This window comes from Calcarisporiella thermophila (assembly GCF_041956535.1).
Source record: "Calcarisporiella thermophila strain CBS 279.70 unplaced genomic scaffold VTP21scaffold_9, whole genome shotgun sequence".
NCBI lineage: Eukaryota > Fungi > Calcarisporiellomycota > Calcarisporiellomycetes > Calcarisporiellales > Calcarisporiellaceae > Calcarisporiella > Calcarisporiella thermophila.
The window spans coordinates 4,841-16,356 of NW_027192199.1; the positions used below are offsets into that span (position 1 = coordinate 4,841).

An 11,516-nucleotide genomic window follows, 5' to 3' on the forward strand; every position below is an offset into this window, starting at 1 on the left:
TTTAGCCGTTGTCAGCATTGTACTCAAGTGGTCCATGAAATTCTCTACTGCCGCAACTGAAGACATATCACCATTACGTGGATTACATAGATTCACGGGTGTCATCGGAGGTTGGCCCGTATCAAAAAGGAATGGCGAGATACCAGTTGACGCACTGCTTGCATTGTTATAAGCAAATTTAGCAATGTGTAGCTGTGTATCCCAATTATCTTGTTTATAATTCACGTAACATCTGAGCATCTCTTCTAATGTTCTGTTTGTCCTCTCCGTCTGTCCATCCGTCTGCGGGTGAAACGCTGTCGACATAGCTAATCTTGTGCCAAGTTTTTCGAATAAAGCTTTCCAAAATCGACTTGTGAATTGGGGATCGCGGTCACTGATTATGTGTGCTGGAAGTCCATGCAACTTGAAGATGTTTTGCATAAAAATCTCGGCAACCTCAACGGCACTTGCATTGGTCGTAGTTGGGATAAAATGTGCTCGTTTTGTAAGTCGATCTACAATAACTAGTATTGCATCAAAACCACGCTTCGTTTTGGGAAGTTGAAAAATAAAGTCCATTGATATCTGTTCCCATCGTCTCGTTGGAATAGGAAGTGGTTGAAGTAGTCCAGCCGGTAACATGCTTGTTCCTTTGTATCTTTGACAAGTATCACAACTTCTGACATATCGTCGAATATCTTTGGACATTCCAGGCCAAAAATAAAATCGATGAATGGCTTCATAAGTCTTATCTATGCCCAAGTGGCCAGATATTGGTGAATCGTGAAATTCATGCAAAAGTTGTTGTCGCAAACGATTGTCGTTAGGAATCGCAAGTCTGTCGTTTTCATCGATGAAATAAAGGAGGTGGTCGTCTAATCGAAACCTTTTAGCACGATTTCTCAGAGTCTTTGGAATATCTTCCGTTGGTTGATCGACGTATTCCAGTATCATCTTGAAATATTCATCATCATCGTAGCCTTTTTTGATTTTTTCCAGAAATTCTGTGTCTCTGCTGATTGTCGATATTGTGTTTAATTGTGGTTGTCGTGATAACGCGTCAGCAACGGTATTAGTACGTCCAGGGCGATACTTGATCTCAAAATCGTAGGTCTGGAACAATTCTAGCCATCTTGCTTGTCGTTGAGACAATACCGTTTTCGAATAAAGATACTTAAGGTGTAGCGGGACGAACTATTCAAGTTCTACCTAAACTTTCCTCAACTAATTCGCTCGATAGTAATATTTAATCTTATCTTTTTATCTTATTATTTTTATTATTTTTATTATTTTATTTTATTATTTTGCTTAGACCATTTATCTCCTGATCGCAGTTATTTGTTGCCTGATTATTATATCATCCGATTATTCCTTCGATTATTTAATTCATTTGTTTTTGTTTATGGTTCCTCACCAATTTGCTATACTATTATTATTAAGGTGAGGGCATCTAATGATTTTTGGGATATTATTATTATTATTTTGATTAAAGACCAATTTGCTATACTATTATTATTAAGTCTACCAAAAAGGACCGCTACATAAGGGCTGCATGGTCCGTAATGACAGTAAATTTCGTTCCTTTGAGATATACACGCCAAGTATCGATTGCATGTAAAATTGCAAGTAATTCCTTTTCGTGTGTCGGATAATTGCGTTCATGAGGATTGAATTTCTTCGACTCAAAGGCAACAGGATATTCCTTTCCATCGTGTTCTTGACTTAATACGGCGCCAACACCATTATCTGAAGCATCAGTTGTAATGAGACGAGAACAAGTTTTTTATAATAATAAAATAATAGGAATAATAAGTAAAACAAGGTAAAACTGAGTTAAGAACAAGGTAGAAAACTAGGTAAGAAACAAGGTAAGGTTTAATAACATGTAGTTGTCAATAAGGGAATCAAAATAAAATCAGGCGATAAACAAGATCAGGCGATAATGGAGAATTGTTACACAGGTTAATTAAGTGTTACTGGTACTAGGTAATATTTGGTAGTCGTGACAGGTGTCGGGTCTGTTTCCTTACACGACGAAGCTAGATTCCTCGTTCCTCCATAGGCCATCGGCGCTTGGCTCTACTGCTCGATAGGCTTCAATTTGCCGGATCTGGTTTATTTTCCCAGTCACATCGAGCAATAGATTCCTTACGTTTAAGCCGCGGTTGAAAACTCTGCCAAACGCTTGCTCTCCTAGCAGATCCCTGATACTCCAGATATCATGCAAAAGCAGCTCTAGCGGTCTTGTTGCCAGAGCAACTTGTTTTGCCAGATCTGCCAAGTATAGGTCGTGTTACTTGGCGGTTTTGTTCATGCAAGAGAGTAAGGATGAATTCATTGGAGGCGCCTCGTACTTCATTCCTTTCCTTGGAGGGTTCTCGTCCCAGATCACTTGCCTTTCTTCCGAGGTCAGGTTAACATTTTTTTTTTCGTGTGCTAACCTTTGCTCAAAAAGTCTTGCAAGCTCCTGGGGGGGCTCCCACCAATGTCTCTCGCGTATGGGAACTTTTGGGAGTAGTGCGTCTTGCAGCTCCCTCTCGGTATCGCTCTCTGACCCACTATGAAGAATTTCGGGTTGGGAACTCATCTTAAACGGAAGTATCCAGCTCAAAACGGCCGAGGAAATATCTCCTTGGTCGGTTCATATTTATAGCAAAATCACGTTCAGATTATCGTACGATTTTTTTTTTTGTTTACTTTTTCTTTATTCTTTGTACCAGCTCATTTTATCCAATAAATCGGCCTCATCATCCTGAAGCGTGGACTGCTGACAAAGTCCGCAGTCTATATTCCAAATATGCCTTCATTATTAATCTTTCAGATTAAATTTGTGTTCGCCAAGAAATTATATTGCTACTGAAGTATTTACTTGCTCTTAAAAATTAAGAAATTTCCTAATAATAAATGGTTAGTCATTTTTCATTTATCCAAAAGATATTTCGAAGAAAATGGTAATCGTATGTGGAATCGAGTGCTGATGCGTGAATAAGTTCCCTAAGCACTATGGTAGAAAATATACTACGAGCTGAGCTTTCAGTCGTTCAGATGAATTTAATGGTTTCAAGAGTCTTGTTATTTTGAATTTTCCAGGAAATTTATCCGAGATCAACTCGATAAAAAATATTTAAATTAAGAATATGAAAATGCACCAGTTGCAGAAATGAAGAAACAGAAATACAAAACAATATTACATTGCTAAACGCGAATAGGTTAATATTTACTGCGAAGATAATTTATAAAATCACACTTTTCATCCATAATATTCACTGGATCCAGCTCTAAACCGAGGCCTGGTTCTTGAAGTACAATCCTTTTTCGAGTAGTTGTATAATCTGGCCACTCTAACTGATCCTCGCAGTTTGGATTACCGGTTTTAGCAAAACAAACCCAGTAGTTAATTATCTCTTTAGAGAGAATCCAGTCTCTCTTAGTAAAAACCATTGTCAACGGTTTGAATATCAGTGTGTCCGGCCATAGATATGCTAAATCCAGTGCATGAGCAGCATGCAATGGGCGTGGACCTAACTTCAGAAGCACCGTCTCTTGATTAAACCGATAACGATAATGTGTACTTATTGCGTATTTAGCCAATAAGTGTTCCGGACATTTAAACACTATATCGCTAATTAGCTCTACTGCTCGAGCATACGCCGACGAATACTGATTCTTCGGATAATAGGTACTCAGTTTTTTGATATCTTGCTCTTGTATTCCTGGGATTATTCCGCGAAGAACCTGTATCCAGTCCCTAAATGGATTATAAATGACCATCATGAATAAAGAGGCCTCATTAGTAGTTATCCCAGATAATATTGGTATGGGTGAAATGAAGCCTTCTTTTAACATATCTTCCGGTTTCATTGGAAGAAGAACGCCATCGACAATAGGGCTGGTGGGAACACGGGATATCAATAACTCTACAGGTCCTCGGATCAGCCTGTATGTGGACAGTAGTACAGGCCAAGGTATTTTTTGCATGCATTCGATTAACTTTGTAGAATCACTACTTGTACAACCTAACCTGCGAACTACTTTATCGAGTACGCTCTGATAATATCTCACATCACCGATCATTGTGGTTGGACCAGCGGACATGATTATTGCCTTATGAAATGGTCGACTTGTCGAGTTGTGATACATGAGAAGATGCAATGCAATTGCACCTGCTCCCGAAGATTCGCCGAATAATGTGACATCATTTGGGTTTCCTCCAAATAGGTGAATATTTTTCTGCACCCATTCGAGGGCAAATTGCTGATCATTAAGTTGAATATTGGCAGCTCCCTCTTTTATCCCCGCTTCAGTTGCAAAGTAGCCGAAAATATTAGAGCGAAAATTGACACTCACGAGTACAACTGAGTTTCCTGTTTTTCTCACAAAACCTTCCCCATTATACATATGCGAATCCCCAAATTCATAAGTTCCACCGAATACCCACACCATCACAGGATATAGATTATCAGGCGTCATATCAGGAGTCCATACATTGAGCGTTAGACAATCTTCGTCCATTAGATATGGAATAGGGAGGAGTTGAGGGCACATCGGCCCAAACTTCGTAGCTCTATTAAGCCGATTAGATCTGGCTGGGGGTTGCGGTGGCCTGAAGCGAAGGTCCTTGACCGGAGGTGCAGCATACGGAACTCCTAAGAATTGGTACAAACCATGTTTCTTAAATCCTTTGAATATTCCATTTTCGAGCGCTACTCTGGCATCTTCTTGCGCACATGCATATTTCAGGTGGATGCTAAGTAGTAATAGTATACAGATATATACGGAATACATTTGATGGGACGATACAAGAGGATAAAAAATGCAGCAAAAGATCTTACATCGCGTTGTTCAATCTAATTTTGGGTTTTCGGCAAATGCGATTTTAAGAAAACAGTCTGAGACACAATTTCTAAAATCATTGAAAATGGATCAAAGTACTGGCGTGGCGATTTATGTCGGGAATACATCCGGCAAATAAATCTAACTTTAGAGATAACAAGGGTAAGTTTAGTGCTGAACAAACATCTTTAAATATAATGGTCTACAGTAGCGGATAAGCGGATAATAATAAAAAAATGCATTTTGGTAGAAAATGCAGGGGTGAGGATTTCTGTTGGAGTACGACCAGGTGTGACTGATAATCTGAAATTGTCGGTATTTTAATTAAACTTGATTTTTACTTGTTTGTGTATAAACTATATTACCTGTTTATGATTTCTTGTTATTCTTAAATAGTTTAGCTATTTGTCTTTCTTTGAACTAGAGGAAAATATACTCTGATTGAAATTCCAACAATTTCAATGGACCGAAAAGTTACTTTTAAGTTTTATATCTTATTCTTAATCTCCAGCCCGTGGAAACGAATTATTAGATATTTTGAATTATTGAATCCAAATTGAAAACAGTTTTCTACATGATAAAGAATTGAGAGGACTAGGATTTGATTGAAAAATTTAACATTAGCACTGCCACATGCGATATTTTTATTACCTTCAAGATATTATAATTGTTATCCTTCCTTCATCTCTAGTTCGATCAGCACTAAAATTTTTGAAATGGTTTTGAAAATGTTGTAGATGGAAGAAAACTTTGACAATATTTATGGAAATAGCATTTAATAATGCTTTGAAGTTCACAACAGCAATAATAGGAACAGGTAGGTCTATTATTAAATTTTAACTTGAAATATGTGACATATATGTCACAATATAAGTGGTAGCTGATGCTACAGGCTAGTGATACGAGAATGGTACTGTAAAATTCAATGCGCACTGCCTTAGGTCACTAATGTCATATTCTATATTATTAAGAGTAGATGCAAGCAAATAATGATACTATCAAAAACGATTCGAACCAGTGTTTTTGTGATAGTAGAGTAGCAATCAAATACGTGAAATTAAAGTTTGGCTAGAGTCACCATTTATATTGGAGCCTCATATTTTAGGCTCTTTTCGTACCAATGAAGAAGTTCAGAATTCTATCACCATCATGGCCACATTACATTCATACACACTGCTAAAACAGTTGCTAAAATGAACAAAGAAACTTATTCCTAAATTACATTGCATCCCATCGTCACCGGAATATCATGTACCTACAACTTACACTTTCCTACTCTTAAAGACATAGAAAAATCTCATTTTTTTGTATTTTACATTAAAACATTTGGCAAAAAAATTGGCATGAATATCCAAAAAGTTGATGATTAAGAAGTGGAATTAGGCGATGAATCGAAGCATAAATGCTATGGTGAAGTCATGGATATCAAGATTAATATCGGAGAATACACTACAGTAATTGACTTCTTCGTTACCGATGTAAAGAACGATATTGTCTTGGGAATGCCTTGGCTATACAACAACAATCCATACACAGATTACCGTGACAATCACAATGTTATAACGAAAAAAAATTGAACAATGTAGTTCTGCAAGCCTTTGCCATCACCAATTGATATTCAGAAGTAAGAATTCCAACTCCTAAATGCAACTCAATTTAAAAGTTACGCACGCCGTACGGATGATGATAATTATTTACTGTCATTTTCAGAGAACATCACGATCCTAACAACAAAATGATGGAATATAACACCATGTAGATAACTGAATCCATTGAAAAATTATTACATGATTATTATGACGCCTTTCCTACAGATCTTCCTAAAAGACATCTTCCAAAGCGATCCATGGATCTTGCAATTGAACAGGAGCCTGGTACTGAACCTCCTTGTAAACCGATGTATCGGCTTTCAAACAGTGAGCTAGATGAGCTTAAGCGACAACTCACTGATTTAAGCGATAAGGGTTTGATACGTCCTAGTACTTCGCCATACGGGTCACCAGTTTTATTCGTGGACAAGAAAGATTGAGAAAAACGTACACTCAGCTAACTTTTTAAGTTCGATATTGTATATTTTGACTATTAACTCTCATTCCTTCCTCCACTCTAAAAGCACCAATTAGCGATACACAGTGAAGACAATTGTACCCTTGCTTTAAATAACCTACTACCTGGATTCATATCTAATTCCTTTATACATGGGTTATGAGCCTGACATGGGCCGATCGTAAACTCAATATCTGAGGCAGACCGTTGATAAAATTTTAACGCACATTATCTTGGAATACAATCAATCTTTAATTAAACTAATTGTTATTACAAACTGCCTACACTTTTATCTCATTATGTAATGAGGGCTTATCCAGCAGAGATATCTCGCGTCAGCTTGGGATAAGTTATTATGTCGTCAACAAATATCGTAGATTATGCGCTCCAGAATCTACTAAACCAGTCACCGGTCGCCCACGTGTTCTCACTGAGAGACAAGAGAAAGTCCTCGTACGAAATACAAGGCTGGAATATATGAGGATATACCAGATGCAAAGAAACGGCTTAAAGAAGATTACGATGTCGATTTGTCAGTGACAGCAGTAAGGAACGCACTAAAGCGAAACGAAATGAGCTCGAGATCGTGTAGTTAGCCATAGGAAAGCTCGACTAGCCTTTGCGCGTAAATATTGAAGCTGGAGTTTCGATGACTGGAAGCGTGTTGTATGGTCAGATGAAAGCATATTTAGAGTATTCGGTACAGATAGAAGAAGATACTACTGGATAGCTCCGGGCGATCCTAGCACCATTTCAAAAATACGGTCAAGCACGGCGATGAGTCAGTTACTGTGTGGGCACGCATTACTCCCAAAGGAGTTGGCTTTATGTGCCGAATCGATAAGAGACTAGATGCACAACTCTACTAGAATATTTTAGGAGATGAGTTAATGAGAACGCTCGATTGGAATGGAATGGACAAGGATCAAATCATTTTTCAGCATGATAATAATCCTAAGGATACCGCACATAGTACAGTGGAATGGCTAGCGAACCACAATATTAACGTACTAGAATGGCCGGCTCAATCTCCTGATTTAAACCCTATCGAGTTCACATGGGATCAGTTAGACAGAAGAATCCAAGATCGCGAGTGTAACTGGGTTCGAATGGTAGACGAAGATCTTTATGAAATTAGAAGATCGGTCAGGATCGAGAAAATTGATCGAATGAGTTTATATGAAAAATAGGAATTCAAATAATATGACATAATCTGGCTTTTCCATAGGCTAACTAATAATGCAGCTTTAATAAAACAATAAAACAAATATCAAAAAGGTAATAATAAATTTAAAATAAGAAGGATGAATGAAATTAACCGCCACATAGTGAAAAGTAAGCCGTCCTGTTACTGCGAGCAGCAGCCGACTAATGCCGAGTCACTTTGGGATATACTGCAGGAAGAGTGGGAGAAGATAGAACCAGAGTTGTGTGCCAAAATTATAGGTACAATGCCACAGCGTCTGAAGGCAGTGATAAAAGCAAAGGATGGCCATACAAGATATTGAAGTATTTATATAAATAAAAAAACAATATAGATTCTATGGGTGTGTCGGAGTTTGAAAAATTGATTTTAATGGATAACTTTCAGGAAAAGGGGTTATTTATAAGGGCACATTGATGGGATGATCTGTTACGTAGAATATAAGATAGTATAAAGAATAAGGATAAGATATTCGTAATCTCAGAAGTTTATCAATGTTTCTCTGTAATATAATTCTACACTTATTTTAGTTATATTCAGTTTTAGTTAGAAACACTATATAAGTCACAATGTTCCTTTTGTAATAAGAGAAAACAGGATTCAAGTTTATTATTTTTCTATATTTTTGGTCTACTTCCCACTATCTTAAGTGCGTGTTCTGCATCAGGGACTGCAGAAGACTTAAGATAGTAATCGGATAAACGGGATACGTACATTATCTCAACACCTCCCAATCTTCCACACAACAGATCAAACAAGGGTATTTATCGTTTCTATGCTTAACGTAACTTGTAGTACCTCCATTTGGAGATATAAGACGAAATAATGAGAAATTAAAAAAACATGAACTCAGCCGAGTGTATATCTATTTTTGTATCCCGACGACTACATATGTAGATTGGGAAAAAAATTTAGATATCAGAATTTATTCCCATATTACTCAAGTAGAGTTTTCTGATGTATACCTGCCAATTGTTAGATGCTCCATTAAATACCGTATGCTTCAATTCTGCGGACAATACAGTAGATGAAACAGAAAACCACCTGGAGGAAAGTCTTGATTTTAGGGATTCACTGTTGGCTGCAGATGTATTTTACTTTCGATTCAGACTGAATTCATTTACTGATCTACATCATCTCCTCAGCGCTCAGTATCTCATAGATGGAGTATTACTGCCGGAAAATCCTTCTCATCCCCAGATACATGCTTTAGCTACCAACAGAGAGCATACAAATTACTGTTCCTACTTTAAGCTCCATTCTTACCCGAGGCCAATTGAAGACAAATTCCTCAAATGGCAAACAAAATCTTTCGTTGTTAAAAAGATGCTCATTGATCATCTTTTTCATGTCTATTTGAGCACCTGTTGTGTAGACGCTATACATCCAGATCGTGAAATTTTTCTTGAAAACTACTATCGCGGTGATCTCGAGCCTGCACTGGTCCACACCGCCATTGCTTGTGCGGCTATCCATTTATTGCTATTACATCCGGAAACAACTCTCAAGAATAAGCTCCATGGGGCCGTAGGGAGTCTGTTTGCGCAGGCAAAACGATCGCTGGAAGGCGTGTTTGATATTCCATCCCCGCAGACTGTGCTTGCTCTTATAAATATGGATACATGTCTGCAGTTGCTTTCACGTTATAAGGATGCATACGCATTCTATTCGCAAGCCGCGCAAATGGCACTCTCACTTCATATGGACAAAGAGGACCCTACAGAGAAGAATCCTTTGCAGCTAGAGTTCCAAAGAAGGATATGGTACAACTTGCTATTTACTTGCTTATTATGTAACATATATTGATTGTCACAATTAATTCGGTCATTCTTTAAGGGCCACTGTCTGCAAGCGCGAAATATTCTATGTATTTGAAGGCGACAAGCCAGCTCTAATAGGCATAGATATTATCAGGTCATCTATCAAACCAAGTGTGACAATGAGAGATAGTGAGTTTTACAAATTTGCAACTGTAATTAGACATAATAGTTGATAATATTCCACCTATCGAACTAACAAACTTAATGTTTCAGATATATTTCATACTGAATATTATGACGACATCTAAGCTCTTGGAGCTTCAAAACATTGATTGGACCCTTCCTGATGTTATTATCGTGCAAAAACTGGCTGAGATTGCAGCATATTTGCAAAATGAACAAACCGAGGCAGTTCAATACTGCAGTGAAGGCGCTCTGCACAAGATCTACCCTCCTGGGTTAAATTTCAATTTTTGGAGCAAATGGTGTGCACTTTGGCGACAATTTATTAAGTCAGACGCACCTACCGGAAGATTGGAAACGGATTTGATGCAGCAATTGCGTGAAAAAGCTTTCGAAGAGTATATCAGGGTAAATACCTTATTTCTGAATTTCTGCATTCTTGTTGATTAGCACTCTAATATTAGCACTGAACTCTTAACAGGGTTTAAACTATTGTATTATGGCGCTTGGGTGGGCCGTTAATACCCAAATCAGATGTAAATCGAATATTCTTATGGGAGCACATATTGTTTGCGAAAATGTTAAATTCATAGCCCAAACGCATCCAAATGTTAGGGTAGGGCGCAAAATATTCAAAGAGCTTATTAAAGTATTGGATATTCTGCAATCATCAGAAGCTAGAGGAATTTTAATTCAATGTCTTGCTCGTCAAATCGTGGATACATTAGAGGAGATTAAACCGACCCTATTTTCAAAAGAGGTGCTGGAACGCTCAGCCTAAAACCAAATCAGAGAAAAAAGCCAGAAATTGGAATAAAATATATACTGTAGAATGTTTGAACTACAAGTAGGGAAAAATGTGCCACAGTGTTTTAACAATATTTCTTTGGATGCTTAATTCTCCTGGATGGATGGAATGTTATACAGGCGCCTTTATTATTAAACACTGGAGGATCTACACTATATGCTGTTCCACCCACTACCCCAGTTATATATGCTTTTTCTAAAAAACCATGGGTATTAATATTGACGCTCGGGAAATATGGCCTTCATGATAAAATTGAAGACATATTTATTATCGTTATTTCACAAAAATATTTCAATGCTTCGTGTATCCTCCTCTAGCTTTATAAGCATCTCGGAATCTCCTCAACATACTCTCGTATAAGTTATCAATATAAGCCTTATCTATATTATCCCACGTATATTTGATTCGTTCCCAGAGCTCTTCTTTATCCTTTGGCCGAGTAGGATAACCTTGAAGCCTCCTTTTCAATAGACTCCACGCGTTCTCTATGGGATTTAAATCTGGTGACTGAGCAGGCCATTCTAATACTCTTATATTGCGATCTCGTAGCCATGCTTGAGTTGACTTGGCGAAATGAGGGGGGGTATTGTCATGTTGGAATATGATCTTATCTTCGTCTATACCGTACCGTTCGAGTGTTCCAAGAAACCTTCATCTAAATGTTCTAATATGTCCTGACTATTTACTTCCACCTTCTACG

At 37.7% G+C, this 11,516-nt stretch overlaps 4 protein-coding genes across 4 annotated transcripts in view; 1 reads left to right on the top strand and 3 right to left on the bottom strand.

Annotated features, from left to right (window-relative positions):
* VTP21DRAFT_11363 (uncharacterized protein) overlaps positions 1-624 on the bottom strand; it is a gene marked incomplete at both ends in the record, with an annotated part of 1,256 nt that extends 632 nt beyond the window's left edge. Inside the window, one exon of the mRNA XM_069390799.1 lies at positions 72-624. Within this exon, the coding sequence (XP_069251994.1) occupies positions 72-624 (553 nt within the window). The remainder of the gene's footprint in view (positions 1-71) is intronic.
* Positions 625-2,008: 1,384 nt separating this feature from the next.
* On the bottom strand, positions 2,009-2,569 carry VTP21DRAFT_11364 (uncharacterized protein; the record flags this gene model as incomplete). The annotated part of the gene is made up of 2 exons (XM_069390800.1): positions 2,009-2,186; positions 2,424-2,569. The coding sequence occupies 2 exons, from the start codon at positions 2,567-2,569 to the stop codon at positions 2,009-2,011; spliced, it is 324 nt and encodes a 107-aa protein (XP_069251995.1).
* A 623-nt stretch (positions 2,570-3,192) lies between these two features.
* Positions 3,193-4,767, bottom strand: VTP21DRAFT_11365 (uncharacterized protein; the record flags this gene model as incomplete). Its single annotated transcript, XM_069390801.1, has 1 exon — positions 3,193-4,767. The coding sequence occupies one exon, from the start codon at positions 4,765-4,767 to the stop codon at positions 3,193-3,195; it is 1,575 nt and encodes a 524-aa protein (XP_069251996.1).
* Positions 4,768-9,022: 4,255 nt separating this feature from the next.
* VTP21DRAFT_11366 (uncharacterized protein) lies at positions 9,023-10,789 on the top strand (the record flags this gene model as incomplete). The annotated part of the gene is made up of 6 exons (XM_069390802.1): positions 9,023-9,305; positions 9,441-9,828; positions 9,902-10,037; positions 10,099-10,416; positions 10,490-10,544; positions 10,602-10,789. 6 exons carry the CDS (start codon positions 9,023-9,025, stop codon positions 10,787-10,789), a joined length of 1,368 nt encoding a protein of 455 aa, XP_069251997.1.
* Positions 10,790-11,516: the final 727 nt, after the last annotated feature.